The following is a 20,138-nucleotide window of genomic DNA, read 5'->3' on the forward strand; positions in this document are numbered from 1 at the left end:
CAAGGGTCACCTTCTAAGGCCAGCAGGGAGGTGAAGCTGTAGGTACAGATTTTTGGAAGCCAAATAATCCTCTGTATCAGTTACTTTTTCATGAATGTGATAAAGATACAATGACCAAGATTTACAGAAAAAAGAATTAATTTGGTTTATGGTTCCTGAGGGATAAGAGTCCATCGTGGTGATGAGGCACAGCAATGAGCAAGAAACCGAAAGATCACATTTTCAACCACAAACACAAAGCAGAGAGAAAACTGAAATGTGGTGAGATTGCGAACTCAGAGCCCGCTCTCAGTGATGTATTTCCTCCAGCAAGGCTGCACTGCCTCCCCAGACAGCACCGCCAACTGAAGACCAAGTGTTTAAATATCTGAGCCAACTGTATTTGGGTACATTTCTCATTCAAACTCCATATTCTCTAACCTCACAAGGTCCTCCGGGCCCAGCTCCTGCCAATCATGGCCAGCAACAACTGCAAGAGCTTTCTTTTTGCCTTTTCCCTAAAAGAAACCAAGACTTTGAATTTTATTAAAAATTATCTTTTCATAAATAAAGGCATCAAACAAATGGAATCTTAAAAACCTCACTAGTTCAAGTAAAGTTACCGCTCTGAGACAAACACAGACTTGGTGAACACTCGGCTATATATATATATATATATATATTTTTTTTTTTTTTTTGCAGTACCAGAGGGACCACGGTTCTGCCTTGCCTTTTCTCATTGGTGCTTCCAGTCTTTACAAAATGTTCCGTACTGTTTACTCTAAAATGCTCTAACAGCTTTCCCTCAGTATAATAAAATGCCTGCTAAGGCAGAGATCTGTTTGCTTAAAGTCGTATCCTTAATACAGTGACTGTGTGGGAGACAAAGGAAACACTGAATAAGTAGTTTCTGGGTGAATAATGAGTAATCGGTTCATGCCTCAATCCAAATAATCTAAGGCGGACTGAGCTGTGATACTGGATCCTGATTCCAGGGTATGACGTTTAATTATTAATCATCCACGAGACTTCTTTGGACCAAGACAGTCTCTATTTGGACATTGAAAGAACAAAATACTTCTTAATCTTTTATTTTGCAATCAGGATTTAAAAAAAAAAAACAAAAAAAAGGGGGGAAATAAATACACACTGATCATCCATACACTATGGTGGTCATGAAAACAGTCCTTTGATGTCTGAAGTGGTGTAAACAAGAACCTGCATTGAGGAAGCATAGCTGCACGTGTTAACTCAGCAATGACATGGGTGATGCACTGTATGATAGTGCAGAATATCAGCAATGCTCCATTCTCTAAGAATTCTGCCCAATGCATACAGGCAGTAGAGGAAGACAAAAAGCCATGCAAAGGAACATCTCATTCTTGCTGACAAAGAAAAAAGACTTAAACTCAACAGTACAAGAAAAGAGGCATCTATGACTGCCTATAGAGATGCAATTCCTTTGCCTAACAAAAATAATTCATTCTACAGTGCTTACACAAAACAGTTAGATGACACACATGTTTTATGCTGCCATTAGAAAATAGCTAAAAGCCTTGAGTTCCACACGTGTCTCTTCCTCTGCCTTCTCTGGTTTTAGATAGAAGTACAATTTCTTTTAGGTGAGAAAAGATACGTATAATATTTATAGCACAGTTCAGGCCTTTTATAAATGCACTTACTTAGAAAGAAAATGATAGATTTTCATAGAGGGCCATGGCTTGATTTGTGTTAGTAGCTCTGGTTCTGGTCTTCTGGGGTGTTGACTCAGAATGACACTCCAACAGTTATTAGAACAGGGTGTAAGAAAGACAGTAAAGGCAGTGCCAAAAATGCTTCTTCCTGTTGGGAAAATTCTAGTGGTAGAGTTACCTAGATATGAGGCAGTGGCCAAGGTTCCCTAGGTGATAAAGGTATGGGGAAACTGGCAAAGGGTCACATCTATCACCCGTGGACAGAAGGCAAACAGCCCTTAGAGTCTCACCTTGGACTATGGTGTAGTCAGACTTTCCTTTGGACTACCAGCTCACAAACAACAACATGGAGACCTATTAATTATGAAAGCTTGTCCATTGGCTTAGGCTTTCCCCACAAGCCTTATAACTTAAATTAACACACATTTTTACTAATCTGTGTTCTACCTCGTGGCTTTTACCTCTCTTCCATTCTGTATGTCTGACCTGTTCCATATCTCCATGGTGTAGCCTTGGTATCTCCTGTATGCCTCGATTATCTCCTCTTCCTTCCTCTGCAGGAAGTCCCTTTCTCTCCTAGTTACTAGCTGTTCAGCTTTTTAATTACATGAATCACAACAACACATCTTCACACAACTATTCTGCAACTCTATGGGTCTAGCCAGCCAAGGCTTTCTGATAGGAATGCTGGCAAACACTATTCATTTCCTCTCATCTGGAAAAGTTGAGTTCAGGCACTGATAGAATGTGGCAGAAAAGAAGACCAATACTTCTTTAAAGAGAGGTCCTAAATCAAGTGTAGAGAATTAACCCTGTAAACCACTCTAAGAAATGTACACACACACACACACACACACACACACACGGTTGGGTCCTCAAAGGTGGTGATCCTAAGAACCCCTATGTCTTTCATTCTGCTGGGAAACCAACCAGCTGAGTTCATTTTTCCAGGATAAAACCAGTGACTCCAGGCCAAGGGACCTTACCTGGTAACCTAGGACCCAGAGAATACCTACACCTGTGAGCTAATGGAAGAACTCAAACTTCCCCCAAAGCAAAGATAAGTAACACAGTGATGACTATTGATCCCTACATCCTAAAACACCCCATCACTCAGCTTCTCTTGCTTTTCTCTGTTGATGGAGGTGGGTCTTGTATCTTATCTGTTGCTTTCATTGGTTAACTAATAAAGAAAACTGCTTGGCCTGATAGGACAGAAAATTAGGTAGGCACACATTCCTGGGTGTGCCCAACAGGAGCTGCATGCATGTATTGAGTATATAAGACAGAACAGAATGCTGGGAGAAAGAAGCCGAGTCAGTGAGTTGTCATGATTCTCCCACTCCAGACAGACACAGGTTAAGATCTTTCCTGGTAAGCCAGCTCGTGGTGCTACACAGAATATTAGAAATGGGTTAGATCAATATGTAAGAGCTAGCCAATAAGAGTCTGGAGCTAATGGGCCAAGCAGTGTTTAAAAGAATACAGTTTCCATGTAATTATTTCGGGGCATAAGCCATGCGGGCGGCCGGGTGCCGGGGATGCAGCCCTGCTGCCGCTCGTATCACTACACTTTGTAGAAATAATAATCCTAGACCCAGGCATAAGAGGCTGTAAGCGCTCAGCAGAATGAGACCATTTTTACTATCCAAATAAAAAACAGCACATTGCTGCCCTTTCTGCTTTTGCCCCTTCCTACTTAAGGTGACAGACGTCAACTCTTCTGATTGCTGGATTTCTTCCAAGCTACAATTATTTTTAGAAGCTTTCTAATAAGTATAGGGGAAATGGCTCCCAATATGCCTCTGCATGCAGATTTCAAATACACTCAGTCTGCTGAGACCATGAGCAGTCTTATGTTTGTTTCTTAAGATTTATTTTATTTTTATTTGTGAGTATGTATGTGTTCATTTCTGCTGTGGGTTTGTGGGTGTCCATGGAGACTAGAAGAGAATGTCGGGTCCCACGAAACTGGATTCACTGGTGGTTGTGGGTCACTCAACTCTTAAAAAACAAGTAAACAACAAACAATTCAAAGGATCACATCCTGGTGCAGAAGGATAAGGTTCTTCTGGAACTAGCATGGCATGGTTTTCCTGGTCGTTGTCCTTTCTAGGATTACTGATTTCCATATTCCCATTACTCATGCTTAAATTTAGGATTTTCTTCTAAAATAGTTTCTAAAAAGAAATGAATTATAGTCATTTGTTTTTCATGAAAAGTCATAGGCAAAGGAAACAAGGACTTGTAAATCCCAATGGGTGCCACTGAACCCCAGTATCTACTAGGATTAGTTGGTGAGCCAGCTGGGAGTCACCTTTCTAATCTCTTAAACCTGCTCATTCCTGGGTGTGCCCAACAGGAGCTGCATGCATATATTGAGTATATAAGAGACATTATGGTACACAGTGCTTGAAGACTCCCATGATGAAATACTCTGCCCATAAGCTTAGGTTGGAAACAGACAAGACAGACAGACAGACACACATGCTCATGCATCATGGCATACTTCAAAATCGTGCATCACATTACACAGTATTTCCCCCGGAAAGACTAAAACTTCAAGTTAGCCTAGGATGCTTTGCTTCCCCATCTTCCTAGAAACCGTGCCTTTCTTAGCAATCACTTTATTCCTTGACTTCTTCTGCTTCTGTCTACCTTCTCTGAGATCTGTATGGACTGCAGACTCAGGCACAGAGAGATGGTACTAGTCCTAAAGGTATGGACTTTTCCTCCCCTAAACATGAGGAAAAAACAAACAAGAAAAGCACCTCCCTATTTGTATTTTTTTTTTTTTTTTTTTTTTTTTTTTGATTTTCAAGACAGGGTTTCTCTGTAGCTTTTTTTGGTTCCTGTCCTGGAACTAGCTCTTCTAGACCAGGCTGGCCTCGAACTCACAGAGATCTGCCTGCCTCTGTTTCCCGAGTGCTGGGCCCTATTTGTATTTTTAATGTATATGGCAATCCAGAAAAAGACCAGAATATTCATGAAGGTAGGCCGCTTCCCTGGCAAACCAAACTTTTTCATTATAAGAAAAAGACACTGGTTTTTTTTGTTTGTTTTGTTTTTTCCAAGATCAAATAAATAACTTCAGAGATGCCTGTAGTAGGGACTTGTATCCCAGCATTGCAGGTCTTAGTCTCTGGAAAGACAATGCAAGTCTTCATTTCAAACCCCAGCTAGGCTAAATAAGTCCAGAGGACTGGGGTCTCAAACCAGTGTTCTCACCCTCTCATGTGTTATACTCAGTTCAGCAGGGATACCTGAGGGTGACAGAACTGGGGATGCTCTAGACATCAGGTAGTCTTGAGGACTTCTCACCAGCTGAGAGGCGTGTTTCTGCCTCCAGAGGCTCTCCCTTTCTTGTCTCTGCCCTTGCATTTCCTGCTCCAGGACAGAGCTGGAGTTTTATTCTAAAGGGGAAAAGGTTAATACTGTTTTTGAAATCATCTGGCCCCAGTATAAACCAGTTAATGGGAGGTTTGGCCGAAGGGTGGAAAGACTTATACTTGGTCCTCCTCTTTGTACACACGATCTAGGAGGAAGCTAGGAGATACATAAGTGGATTAGTTGCCCCAAATCCCATTAACCGTTAACCCAGCATGCTGACTGTCCTAGATAAGGGACACTTTTCTTATGACTACAATATCTCAGCAGGGAACCTAGATGCGACCTGGTGGAAGAGTGTCTCTTCACATGAATAAAATACGGTATTGCTAACAATACAATAAGAACAAAGAGAGTCTCAAGGAAAGGAAAAAAAAACCCGCCCTATTTCTTAACAGACTGGACGAGTCTTTTAGGAAATAAGGGTTATCTCAGCAGGCCACCTTCTACTGTTTATCCTCTAAAGGGAAAAACTGTTACCAAGTCTGCATAACAAGCCTCCTATTTCAATGTTTTTGCTTCTACTGAGTCTCTAATTGAACCAATCAGTTTAGGCTCTGTGACTTTAGATCTAGTTTTCTATTTAGTTCTAGGATGTGCCATGTCTTTAGAAGTGCAGGTTTTGGTTAAGGATTGCTTAATAATCACATTAAGAGTCTAACTAAAAAGTGTGGCCTCCGGCTTCAGCAGGACATAAGACCGCTGTGCATCCAACCCTCTCAGCTTCTGGGGCCAAAGAGGACAGAGCATATAGCCAGACAGCACCGACTGCTCAGGACTCTGGCTTCAGCAGGATGATAAACATAAGTTAAAGCTACAAAAATCTTTGCTTTTCCAGCTATTTTTTTATGTGGCTATATGTACACATGCATTGTCTATATGTGGAAATGGTTTTGTATCACTTATATGGTACCAATTACTTTATAAATGAGTGGTCACATAAATTAAAATTGTTAAATTAACTGAAGTTCCTTATAGCTCACAATGAGAGTTTTAGAGTAGTCTTCACAGATTAAGCGTAGCCAAGAGTCCTAATATGTCGTTCAAGAAGAGCAAAATGTTTCTAGATACTCTGAAACATGTAGCTATCTAGTATGCTCATAAACTACAGCATCTACAGAAATATTTGTCAAAGATATACATATCTTTTGATGTCTGATGACATTTTGTCAGAGTGGACAGAGGCCTGCTCTATGCTAACTGAAACAACTAAAATATTATTTGAAATGTGATTTCTCCCTTCTGAGTCATCACTGCCTTAAAAACATCTTAAATACAGTCTGGAAATCTTATATCCAAGAACTGTTAAAAGACTTAAACCTTCACTGTGGGGGCTGGAGAGGTGCTTGGAAGTTAGGTGCATCTAGTACTCTTACAGAGGACCAGATTTGGTTCTCAGCACCCACGTGGCAGCTCACAACCACCTGTCACTCCAGGTCCAGTGATTCTATGCCCTCTTCTGTCCTCCCCAGGCTCCTGAACAGATGTGGTATCTGTAAAATTCATACAGATTCTTATGTATGCATATAAATAAAAATATTTTGAAGGATCATTAAAACCTGTCTTCAAACAATAAAAAGTTTTAACTTATTAAATGTATAGATGAATCATGTTTATAAATATATCAGTAGTTGTAGATTTACTTTATCCTTTTATGTTCTTCACTATTTCTTTCAGTATAGTTGGTATAATATAAACTTGGTGATTATAACCTCATACTATTTTCTTTTAAAATCTATTCTACTATTTATAACAAGAATTCTTCTTGGAATTCTTTGTGCTACATATTTAATATATAACCACAGGTATTTATTTTTTCAAGGGTACTCCACTCCTGAGAACAAGGTAGGATAAATCTCTTGGTATAATACAGGGTCATGACTTTCCTGGCTCTTTGGCTTTGGCAGACCACTGGTTGGTACAATGATGTCACTCTTGTTTAGACCTTGTGCTTTTAACCTCCTTGAAAAATCGAAGTCTTTTGAGATAGAGCAGTTACAGAATAAATTCTTTGTGACACAGGGATTCCAATTCCCATAAAGCAGATCAAAATAGTCCATTCTAGTCCAATATGTAGACTAGAGAGAGAGCTTTATGGTCCTTTTTCAGCAAGGTCAGCACATTTACACAGCATGAAGTAGATAGAAGTAGGTATCATTCTTCAGTTCCCCACGAGATTTCTGGAACCACAGGTCTGAGGGATGAATTGAGGTAGGCCAATAAAAAGTGGCAGTAAAATTAATATGTGAAAAATAGTTTTTCAGAAAGGAGGATTGAAATATATGCCCCACCTTCACAAATGCACATACCAAGAAAGCTGGCACTGTGAAAACATCCCTCAGAAGTCCCAGTCTTTTGTAAATAAGTTCACTGGGCCTCTAACTTTTCTCTCTGCTCTGGACCAATTGTTGGAAGTGTGCTATTTCTTAATAAACCATTTCTTCTGTAACTGTGTGTCTCTGCTAAATCCTATGTTCTGGCTAAAGAATCCAGGATCCCGCAGCAGCTCCTCCTGCCCCACCCATACCCACTGAAACCAGAACTAGGATGGTTTAAGGACTCGGATGCCCTACACCAGGGAAACACCTGAAAGGTGCTATTTGATGCCTTAGAAAAGCTTCTCTTTGTAGCTCGACAGCCAAAGAGCCAGTGTAAAGCTTGGGGGACTAAAAGGACTGGTGTGGTGCCCAATGAGGGAGACTGGGGAGAATGCTGAGTGAAAGGAGCAGGGCAAGGCCTCTGAAGAACTCTGATATGGTGATGGCACAGGGGAGTCACTATGTTAAGCCTGTCCCCTGATGTTTAGTAGACAGGCTTATGTACACATTCAGGGTTTCCTAAACCTAACACATATGACATTCTCTAGGTGTTAGTCATGGCTTTCTTTCTTTTTCTTTATGCAACAGCTAACCTTATTCAGAGCATCGGACAACTTACCCTCTGTGGTTGAAGAAGAACCATAGGAGTAAAGTATACAATCACAAGGACAAACTACACATGGCAAAAACAGGGTTTTTTTTCCCCATAGAGGCATATAAAGAGCTAACAATAGCCAGTTGTAATGAATAATCTAAAGTAAACCCACTCCTGTCTGCTGTACCTGGGAGGAACATGAAAACATATTCCAGAAAGAAAGGGAGATCCCAAGACTCTTGTCTTTTTTCTTGGTGTGTTCCCACAAGCACTCACAATTCTCCTCACACAACTCCATTCTTGAGCCTTGTTCCAACAAGTAGGGTGTTGTTTTTAGAATTTGTCTTTAGTTTTGATATAAACTCTAAAGTTTTTTAAAAAAATAATTCCTTATTTTTAGCAACTCATTTTAATTCATATGTACTTTTTGTAGAGTTTTTACTACAAATTACCATTTTAATCAATTTTTTTGAAGCAGATAATTTTTCATTTTAATCAAGAAGTCTGCCCATATGTGCAGACTTAAATGCCTAGGCTTGGTTAAACATGCAGTTTGGAGGTAGTAAATGTTCCCTACCGAGGGAACCCTAAAGCCGTGCTACAATCCACAGCCCCAGAGAGGCTAGGTAACAAGGAAGGCCCAAAGAGGGATGCATGGACTTCCCTGGGAAGGGAAAATAGAAGAGATCGCCTAGGTAAACTGGGGGTGGAGGGGTGGGCAGGGAGTATGAGGGATCCAGTTGGGTGGGTTTGTGGTGGGACGGAGGGAGAGAGTAATGAAAGAGAAGTCATGATGTGACCAGAAAGCTGGTGCCAGGGAAACTCCCAAGAATCCACAAGGAAGATTCCTAGCAATAATGGAGAGGGTGCCTACCCTACCTATCATCAGAGAGCCTTCATCCAGTAACTGATGGAAGCAGATGCAGAATCCACGGCCAAGCACTGGGCAAGCTCTAGCAGTCCTGTTGAAGAGAGGGAGGAGGGATCGCATGGGCGGGAGGAGCCAAGGTCATGATGGGGGAACCTATAGAGACAGCTGATCTGAGCTTGTGGGAGCTCATGGACTCTAGACCAACAGCTAGGGAGTCTTCATGGGGCTGACCTAGGCTCAGAATGTGTATGATAGTTGTGTTACTTGTTGCTTAGTCTGTTTGTGGGGCTCCTAAAAGTGGGATCAGGACCTGTCCCTGGTGCTTGAGCTGGCTTTTGGAAACCTATTCCCCATGCTGGGTTGCCTTGTCCAGCCCTGATGCAGGGGGAGGAGCTTGATCCTGCCTTAACTTGATGTACCACACTTTGTTGTCGCCCATGGGAGGCCTGTCCCTTTCTGCATGGGGACAGAGGATTGGATGGTGAGGGTTGTAGATGGGAGGTGGGGGGAAGAAACTGGAGGAGAGGAGAGAGGGGAACTGTAGTAAGTGTATAAAATAAATGAAAAAAATTAATTAATAATAGACAAGTAATTCTAATTCAAAACATACCTCCCCTATATAACAAAGATGGCCATTTTCTCAGCAGAAAGAAAAGAAGAGAGAGAGAGAGAATAAGGAACAAGGGTTCCAAAGAGGAAGATTGTTTGGAGATAAGCGACATCTAGATTTAAGGTGCGAATGTTTTACTTTGTGTTTAGAAGAACAAGACCTCTAACTAAAGATAACTTGGCTTTAGGGTTCCCTCAGTAGGCATAGCTATCTAATGAAGAAAGTCACCCTGTGTATGAGAGAGCAGCAATGTGGCAGAAGAGAATCACCTGTGTGTGAGCAAAGCCTCACATTCTTGCTCACTTCACCAACCAACACACATCAAGCAACAGGGGCTCTATTCCTTTTCCTACATGGTTAATTCAAGAACTAGCTAAATACAGATGGTTGTACTTAGTAAATTTCCAAAGTAATGTGCAATATAAGCATTTATTTTTTCTTTATCAAAGCTTCTCTTAATGCCCAACTAAATCAAATTACCAAAGCAATTCAAGGATCTAGTAGTTAGGGATTCTAACTCAGAGATGTGTCATAGTTGAAACACTACTTCTCACTCATCAACCAAAACTTTGTAGCATCCATTCCAGCCTGAGTAGCCCAGCTCCTTCTCATTTGAAACAGGAACAATTATCTCACCTACCTCTTAGGAAGTGAACTCAGGGAAAGCATGCGGTGTAAATTATGACACACACTGACTAGAAAATATGAGCAGCAGTTCCTGAAAAGGGCTATAATCACAAGGAAATGACAGTCTTGAGTGACTGTCCTCTGAGCCAAGCAACCACCATCTTGGGGAATTCAGCTGTACCTTTGCCTTGAAAAAGATCATCCAAGTCATTCTTGTTTAAGCCCCAGCAGAGAGGGGCAGAGTGGGCCATGGGATTCTCACCTGAGTATCCAGCTGTTCCCTGCTTGGCAACTCAAGCAGACTAGGAGAGGTGCCAGAGTCTTTAGAGGCTAGAACTAACTAGAGAAGTTGGGGCCCCGTGCTGATGAGAGGGGAGCTCATCCCTGCTGGATAAGGTTTTACAGGTGCAACCGGTTGGGGGCAAGAGTGCCCACACTCCTGTAAGTAACTCCTCCTCACCTCATTGGTTTCTAGAGTGAAAATTTGCAAAACCTTGCCTGTGTTTGTAACTGGGAACTTAGGAGAAGGGGTAGACATTTGTTAGTCTCTTCCTGGAAAGGAATTTTAGGAACAATGGCACAGGAAAAGGAAAAGGAAGGGATTTGGCAGAAATTCTGAGAGAAGTTGGTTGACAGTATCCTCCATGATAAGCCTTTAGAAACAAGAGAAAAAGGCCCATTCTATTTGCTGTATATCCTTACAGAGTCCCTGACTCTGAATAAAGAAAATGCATTGTTCTTATCCTAAGGCATATAGTCAAGTACCCATATTAATTGTTGCATAATTACCTATGGCCCAGTGAAACTCTTGACTATAATGTTTAAAGGATCATCACAGTGCATTTGATTACATATAAAAATTTACTTGTGACAACGGTACATACACATCACACAGGAAGGACTTGACATGCAAATAACATCATCTCAAAATGGAGCACAGTTGGATTCTTGGGGGATGCAGGTCATGGAAGGGATGGGTGATAGATCTCAAATGTTGAGACTGCACTTGGGGAAATTCTGGGCTGGGCAGCTTCAGTAGCTTCTGGGCTCAGGCACATTCCATTATGAGTGGAAGGGATTATAATGGAATGACATGGATGGTTTCTTATAATCAGAAAAGCACACTGACCTTCACACTACACAGGTGCAGCAGCATAATGAACCACCACGTGTATGCGCATCAATTCCTGGGAAAGAGTCCAACGAGGTTAACTTAGCTTGTATTCCAAGCAAAGAAAAACAGTGACATTACCCACATAGAGGAGCATGCCCCACGCCCACCAACATCCTTTGCTTAGAGAAGAAAAACATGTAAAAGGGATAAAAAGGTCACACAACAATTGATAATTATTTTGACTAAATATGTAAAATACTACAAATAATATGCTATGCCACAAATAATTTGATTTTTAATTTTAACACTTAGTCTTAAGAACTAAATGTAATAAGAAATTGTTTTCTCTTTCCAGTAAACAAAGAGTTGGTCTCTTGGGGGGTCTACAAAAGATAAGTTTTGCATGCCCATTCCTTTAATAAAAGTAGATAATAGAAACCTCAGATATGTGCTATGCATAAGTATTACCCAGGATTACCCAGGACAAAGGAATTGTGTGTATGATTAAACTGGTAAGCATATCATGGATTTCATCTCAGCACCTTACTTATTTAGGCATCTATTCAGATATAAAAGATTAAATAGGATGTACTGTCCCCTTACAGGGATTTTCCACTATAGTTCTATCACCCCCAAAGTCCAGTGTCCTACTTAGATTTAATTGTCAACTTAAAAGCCTAGAGTCATCGGAGATGGGATCCCCAGTCAAGGAACTAATCAGATTAGACTGAGATACCTGTAGAGCATGTCTGTGGGGGATTGATTGATTACTAACTTATACAGGAAGGTACAGCCTGTTGTGGCACTGTTCCTGGGCATGGGTGAAAGAAAACTAGCTATGCAGGAGCCTGTGAGCAAGCCCACAAGTGGCAATCCATCTTGTTTCCATATCAAGTTCCTGCTAATGATGGACTAGAACCTGTAACTGAAGCAAACCCATTCCTTCCCTAAGTTGCTGTGGGTCAGAGTGGTTCATCAGAGCAACAAAAGCAAAGTGAAGCAGCTATTAAATGATATAGGGGGACCCAGCCCACTGTGGGCCACCCCATACCCTAGACAGGTGGTCCTAGACTATGGAAGAAAGCTAGTTAAACTTGAGCTTATGAATGAGGCAGCAAGCAATATCCTCTGTGTTTTTTGCTTCAGGTTCCTGTTTGAGTTTCATAACTTCCTTAAATGATAGAATGGTGATTTGAATGAGAATTGTCCCAATATGCTCCTGTATTTGAGTGATTAGTTACCAGAGATTGAAACTGTTTGGGAAGGATTAGCAGGTGTGGCCTTGTTGGAGTACATATGGCCTTGTTGGAGGAGGTATAGCACTTGGGGTCAGCTTTGCAGTTTTAAAAGTCAACGCCTGGACCAGTGTCATTCTCTCTGACTGCTTCTTGTGGAACATTGTGTAAAGCTCTCAGTTTTTGCTCTAATACCATGCTTGTCTGTTTACCTCTATGACGGTCATAGAATAACTCTCTGAAACTGTGAGCAGGTTCCCAGTTAAATGATAAGGGTTGCCTTGGTTGTGGTGTCTCTTGACAAGAATGGACCAATAACTAAGATTAGCTGAAATAAACCCACTTCCCTCCTAAATTGATTCGGCCAGATTGTTTTATCACAGCAGGAGAAGATAAAATATAACAAAAATTGGTCCAAGTTAAGGTGTTGCTGTGATGGACCTGACCATTTGTATAATTTTGTTGGAAGAGTGTGGAAATATTTGGAACTTTGAGGTGTGTGTGTGTGTTTAACAGACTGTTGTAATGGGAGCTTGGGATTTAAGAATTCTGAAAGAAAAGGAACCACTGGAGGGCTGGCATGTGGGATTTCAGAGGAGGGTAAAGTCCTTGTAATTGGACTAGGAGGTGTTTGTGTGATGTATTGGTGCAGAATCTGAGCAGCTGGGACTGAAGAGTCCGTGGCAATTACAAAGAGATGAACATCCTTAAAGTGAAATCTGGACTTCATTGGGAAAAGAGGAAACTTATTCCTGAGCTGAGCACATGGAAAATATGGTCTTTGAAGGCCAAGGCTATATTTCAAGATGGCAGCATAACTTAGCAAATAGTATGAATGACTTGCCCAGGTGATACTGATTTTAAAGGTTTGAGGGGTCCTGGAGATCAACTGAGGCTTGGCAAGATGTGACAAAGTTGAAGTCCTTGGGAAGAGGGCAGGGAAGGTCATTAGCAAAGATGCAGCCCTAGCTGCCATGGAAACCCAAGATACTGGAGATCCGTGACAGTGAGATGTCTGCCAAGGGAAGCTGGAAGGTGTAAGGTAGAGGTCGAAACCTATGAGAAAAGCCATGTGTGCTGCAGATGGCAGAGCTGGAGCAGCGGGGCTGCCCAAGCCTTTTTGGAGCCAGGAAACTCTTCAATGAATCCTAGATGTCAGACACGGTGCTGTAAGATTTAGATGTACACTACAAAATTTTAATCTTGCTTTGATCTGTTTGCTTGAATGCCTCATTTGGAATAATAAGTATGCAGTGTTTAAGAAAATAATTTACAAGAATCCAGTCAGAAAATGGGATTTTTAAAGAGACCTTGAATTTTTTAAAATTCATCTATTTATTTTACATCCCAGCCACAGCTCCCCCCCACTACACCCCCATCCAAGATCTTAGATTCTTTTTTTTTTTTTTCTTTTTTTTTTTTTGGTTTTTCAAGACAGGGTTTCTCTGTGGTTTTGGAGCCTGTCCTGGAACTAGCTCTTGTAGACCAGTCTGGTCTCGAACTCCCAGAGATCCGCTTGTCTCTGCCTCCCAAGTGCTGGGATTAAAGGCGTGCGCCACCACCGCCCGGCTAAAGATCTTAGATTCTTAAGGTGGTAAAATTCTTAAAGACTTAGTATGATATTAACATGAGGTTTGAGGACAAGGGATGAATGATTATGGATTAAATTGATATGCTTCTGTGTCAGGTTGGCAAGAAGTAGAGTGTCCTAGTTAGTGTTAGTTGCCAACTTGATGTAACCTAGAATCATCTGAGAAGGAATTCTCAATTGAGAGAACACCCAGATTAGACTGTCCTGTGGACATGTTGCTGGATTAGGAAACTGTCTTGGTTATTAATTAACACAGAAGGGCCTGGAGAACTGTAGGCAGCACCATTCCCTGGGCAGACAGTCCTGAATTACATAAGGAAGCTAGCTAAGTATGAACCTGTGAGCAAGCCAGCAAGCAGTATTTCTCCCCAGTTTCTGCTTCAAGTTCCTGATTGAGCTCTAGTCCTGACTTCCCTCAGTGATGGACTGTAACCTGTAACTGAAATGACCTTCCTCTCCCAGCTCCTTTTGGTTAGGATGTTTGATCTGAGCAACAGAAAAGAAGCTAGAACATTCAGCAACAACATACTATCAACAATTTAGGAATCCCTTTAAAGCTACATTGAAAGAATAGAACAAAGAGATGCCAGTCCTAGGAAAATGCTTATGAAATCCATGTAGACTTTTAGTCTAGGTATCATTTTGGTTCATGAGTCTTCACTTTGACTGAATGACCTCTTCTTCTGAAGTCAAAGTTAACATGAAATCAATCAAAATAGCCTATTTCAGAAAAGAAAAGAAAAGCATCATACGATGTCAGCATTCCAAAACTCTGGGTGAAATTTGAATCTTTGCTGATAAATGAGTTTGTGTCCAAATGATCTCATCAGGCAAACGGGAAAGCGGGGAGGCTCTTTCGGGAGGTAAGAGGGGATAAACACAGAAGGAGGGGCGAGAGTAAAGCAACAATTAGGATGTCTGGAAGAGGTCATAAGGAATCGTCCTATTAACTATATTTAAAAAGCTGTAATACATTTAATTCTGCATATTAATATACATATATAGTTTTAATGAAATTTTCTCATTTGTCCTGACAGTGCTGTCTGAAAGAGCCAAGATCACCCAGCAAAACTGCCAATACCAGACATGAGAATTCCTTTTGAGTTATTGGTCAGGGCTGTCCAAGAGACCCCCAAAACACACAACCAACTTCTGTTGATCTTAGTTACCTCTCAGAGGTAGAAGGCAAGTTCCTATTGCTGAAGATACTATGCACTTTAAAACAGGGCTCAGAGGCCCCTGATCTGGAACTTACCTAACTGCCTCCTCCCTGAAGACTAGCTTTCATGGTACCAGAAGGCACCATGCAAGCTTCTAAAGAGGAGAAGCAACTAACTGTTTATCTGGCCATGATGCTTATGAACCATATTGATGACTAGCATGCCATAGTAACCCCATCGGTTCAGTAGAGGCATACATACCTTGGTGGTAGCCAATAGCTCTTGAATTGGAATTAAGACCTATTCAACAAAAGGAAAACCGTATCCGATGACAGAAACCTAACTAACTACTCAGTGTGAGTGAATTTATGTATATTGGTGAACTTACAAGCACTACTTTACCAATTCTACACAATCCTTAGCAACAACCTAAGCATTTGTCTTTATATCCACAGATAAGTGTACTCTTTACTCCTCTTCAAGGAAATGTCTCTTTACAACAGAGATTGCTACAGAAAGTCACAACCAATCAAAATACAGGCATGGAGTTCAGTCCTTATATATCTACAAACACTCCCACACCTAAATCTCAGGGAGTATCGCAGAAATACAACAATGCAAAAGATTAGGGAGTTCACTCTGAGATTTTGTCTTCTAGTAATGTCAGAAGCTATATCCATAAAGTCTCAACCAATGTGATTGTCCAAACATGGGCTGAACATGGACAACCACAACAGATACACCAAAGTAGGTGTGTGTGTATGTTGGGGGGAAGCCCATAAGACACCATAAGAACTACAAACAACTAAGAAATTCAAAAAAGTGGGAAAAATAGAAGAACAATTGTTATCCAATACCAAATGGTCAGTCCTAAAAACATGTATACAAGTAACAGAATACAGACTGAGCAGGTTATATTTAGGAATATAATGTGTAATATATAAATATATACATGTATCCATGCAATAACAGTTAGTGAAAAAAGAGGTCATGAATTTGAAAGAGAGCAAGGAGATATATATGGGATGGTTTGGATGGAGGACATGGAAGGGAGAAATATTAAGAAGAAGAGGAGGAGGAAAAGGAGAAGGAAGAATAAGAAAAAGAAGAAGAGAAGAGGAGAAGGGGGAGAAGGCTGCATGGCAGAGAAGAAATCACAGCAAGCTGGCATTCTGGGTGAGCTTGTTACATTCCTAACCGTGCTCTGAGCAAATCTAAAATCTATATTGTAAGTCTTCCTCTGTGCTTGGCATCATACGGGGTTCTCAGTAATAATGGACCCCACAAGACATTGCTTCCTCCAGCTCTTTACACTACTGTGACCACTAACTTCCTGCTTGATCCCTTAGAAGTCTCCTCTTCACTTACCAAATCATCTTTCCTAGTGTGGAGACTGTTGAGTCCTTAAAAGTATACACTAGGGCTGCATCATCAAGGATATAGCCTTGGTCTTAACTTGCTTTCTGTTGCTGTAAGAAAACACCATGATCAAAGGCAGCTGAGGACAAAAAGGGTTTATTTGGCTTACACATCTTAGACCACAGTCCATTAAGGGAAGCCACGGCAGGAAGAACTGAAACAGGCTGTGGAAGAACACTGCTTACTCCACATGGCTTGCTCAGCCTGCTTTCCTAAACCATCCATGACCATCAACCCAGAGAGGCATCTCTCACATGGCAACCCCTATAGTGGTCTGGTCCTGCCCACAATAGTCATTAACCAAGAAAATGCCCCATAGGCCAATCTGGTAGGGGCATTTTCTCAGTTGAGGTCCCCTCTTCTCAAATGAGTCGACTTTTGTTACATTGACAAAAACTAATCTGGGACAGCCTTCAACATCGACAACTTCTAAACATCCATGACAGCTCAGATCACTCATTTGGAGTTCAAGCCTAGTATCTACACGCTGGACGAAGATTATGGTATGGGAAATATAGAGGAATTGGTGTCAGTTTCCATGTTCCCAACAAGGAGATTTGGGTGAATGGAGGAACTATTATTAAGTCTAGACTTTAGAGAAATGGTTGGACATGAGAACAAAGATTCTGGGTGTGCCCAGGGTACCAGTGAGATGTCCAGACACCTGCTGAGTCTCCCTGTGAACCAACACTATACAATAAACCTGCCTCCTGGCTTATGTCAGCTTGCACACCTTATTTCCTGATCCAGTTTTCCCCAAAAAACTATTACAAGGGTATTCTCATAGTATTCATAAGAATATTACGATGATGAAAGAGTAGATGTCCAGGGCTGTTTACGTCTTCAATGAACTCATATACTAGATTTTGAGATATTTTATTTTTATTACTATTTTTAAAATTATGTGTGGGTGTGTGTACCTGCAAGTGGGTGTATGCACGTAAGTCCAGACACCCATAGAGACTAGAAGAATCTGACCCTCTGGATCTGGAATCGCAGATGGTTGTTAGGTACCTGATAAGGGTTCTGGGAATTGAACTCAGGTCCTTTGGAAGAACAGCAAGTGTTCTTAGATACTGAGGTATCTCTCCAGTTCCCCCAATCCCATAGACTAGATTGTAAATTATATAAAAGACATTTGCTTCACCTTGAGCCAGGCAAGCACAGGGAGTAGTTTAGTAATTTGTAACTCACCTTGGTTTAGGCCATGTACATATGCACATGACAACAATGGACCTAGCAACCTAGGACCCCCACCTGCATTGAGTTTCAAGTACACCTGACTCTGAGCAATGGAATAAGTTCCTCTTCCCCTTGACAATCATCAAACATGGAGAGTTTCTATTAAAATATTATTCCCAGTTGTATCTGGTAGGAAAGCAGGGAGTTAATCAAGTCTCAGCTGGTCTTGGATGCAAATGCAATTTAAACAGTGTCCCTTAGTGAGCTTTAAGGAAAAAATACCATCTTATGCTAGTGCACAATTAGGTGTGCATATAATTAAAAATCAGAGGCATCTGGAAAGAGACATAGATGGTAGAAAAAAAATCTTATGTAACTTAAATGATAATCAAAATAGAGAACCCAACTCACTATACCCTCTAATAAAAAGATTCTTACTTCTCTTGAACACCATAAAAAAGTTCCAAACAACAACCGAAGCCCTGGAGTACCCTCACCCATGTGACCCACTGTCACTCTTGACCATGTATTTCCTTCTGATCTTTGCTGTAACTTTGCTTTTTAATAATGTCTCTTTGATATTTTATAATCTCTGTGTGCCCTTATTTCAACTCTTTTAATAAGAAGCCAAGGTAGTGGAAACACCTAGCATAGACCCTAACCACAGTGTCAATTTGTCCTAAAACAACTGTTAATCCAATTATTCAAACACAAACAGGAGAGTGAACAAAATGGGGGGAAAGGCCATTTAAATTAAAAGATAATTTCTTAGCACTCACCACTAAGGATTTTGGGATATTTCACGTTAAGTTTTTACTCTAAACTGCTTTTTATAGTTTACTACTTGTTTAACTGGAAAATTTGATTCTACAAGAGGAATATGAGTATAAGTAGTGACTTCATAAGGAAGTGAATGGGGAGTAAAAACAATCCAGGTATACATCTGGAAATCTCACAGCACCTAAAGAGCAACACCTGGACCTTCTGTCAACAATGAACTCTAGCCTACGGAAACCACAGGGGAACCAAGTGAACTACCTGTGCGAAAGGAACCAGATATACCCTTCTACTCCTTGCCTTCACCCCATCTTGGACTCTGCAGGTCTGCACAGGTATTTATTTTTGCTACAAAAGATTTAGCCTGATCAGAGTGAATGAATGTAAAGACTTGGAAACCCCAAGATATCACATGACAATGACATATAGCTTTTTCTGTAAGATTTTTTTTCAAAGTTTACTCATCCCAAATGGAAAAGGAGCCAACACTCTACTCCACATCACATAGACTGCGTTATAGAAGAGGGTGTTGAAAAATTAGACAACCAGATCATGAGGTGAAGTGGAATGTGGCTGTTTTCTCCTGGTGTGACACAACCATGGCCATCGTTAAGCAGAGCAACTGTAGTGATTATGGGAGAGTTTATTCATAGTTATGACAATAAAACAACCAGGACAATATAGTTGATATCTGTCAATAGTGATAAAACTTTAATATTTCATCCTGGAAGGAGAAGAGGATGTGGAGACCCATAAATATGGGCCCATTTCCACCTTGTCTAACTGTCAGAGAGTTTGGAGGTTGCACAAATGATTGACAAACATAATTGTACATCCCAACTCAGGATGTGATTGCTTGGTTCTTTTAACATTAAAATAGCTCTTTTGAGTAGGTTCATACCATCCTGACAAAGGCTCAGGATATGCAAATGTACTTCTGTTCCTTCTTTTGTAACTACGAGGTCACCTGGGGAAGGCTGGTCTTTAGGATACATGAGCAAGAGCAGCTTCACTTCCTAGACAACAAAATGTTAATGATTTGATGTCTCAGAGTGATGAAGCCATTGACTGTGTGAGTTATCTTTTGTATAATGTTAATAAAGTCTTTTGTTACCTTCTGCCCCCCCCCATTTACATTGGGTATAAAAGCTGGGGAAAAACAACCACTGGTGATTTCAGTAATCACTGGGATACCCTTGCCATGTTATTCTTTGGTTTCTGTCTTATTATTTTTTGTGTGTCTCCGTATTCTTTACTTCTATTTCTAAATTCCCATGCCCCTACCCTGGTAAGAGGTGATTTTATAGAGTCTAGTCCTTGACAAGACGACAAGGGGGACAATAAGATTCTCATCTGAGATTCTGGTTGTCACTTTCTCTTGCCCCAGCTGTACAGGGCTTTGAACATAACAGTTAGAAGGTTGACTTGGGGCAGAATCCCAAGGCCATGGAGCTACACATGACTTGCCTAAGGTCCTGTAAGTAATTCCAGTAAACCCATTTGATTTCCATACTGGGCTTGACAGAATTTTTCTTTGGTCTGTCACCTTCTTAAAGTCACACAGCAGACAGTCCGCCAT

The 20,138-nt window shown here is 40.9% G+C and overlaps 1 protein-coding gene across 6 annotated transcripts in view; it reads right to left on the bottom strand.

Annotated features, from left to right (window-relative positions):
- Nucleotides 1-20,138, bottom strand: part of Hecw1 (HECT, C2 and WW domain containing E3 ubiquitin protein ligase 1) — a 247,825-nt gene that overhangs the window by 142,480 nt on the left and 85,207 nt on the right. For 2 of the 6 annotated variants that reach the window (XM_057787416.1, XM_057787417.1), the window contains exon 2: nt 11,211-11,268. The exons of the other annotated variants lie outside the window; for them this stretch is intronic. In XM_057787416.1, coding sequence (XP_057643399.1) covers nt 11,211-11,237 — 27 coding nt within the window. In that variant the 5' untranslated portion in view covers nt 11,238-11,268. The remainder of the gene's footprint in view (nt 1-11,210; nt 11,269-20,138) is intronic. 6 annotated transcript variants of the gene reach the window in all.

Source organism: Chionomys nivalis, chromosome 13 (assembly GCF_950005125.1).
Source record: "Chionomys nivalis chromosome 13, mChiNiv1.1, whole genome shotgun sequence".
In the NCBI taxonomy this organism is placed as follows: domain Eukaryota; kingdom Metazoa; phylum Chordata; class Mammalia; order Rodentia; family Cricetidae; genus Chionomys; species Chionomys nivalis.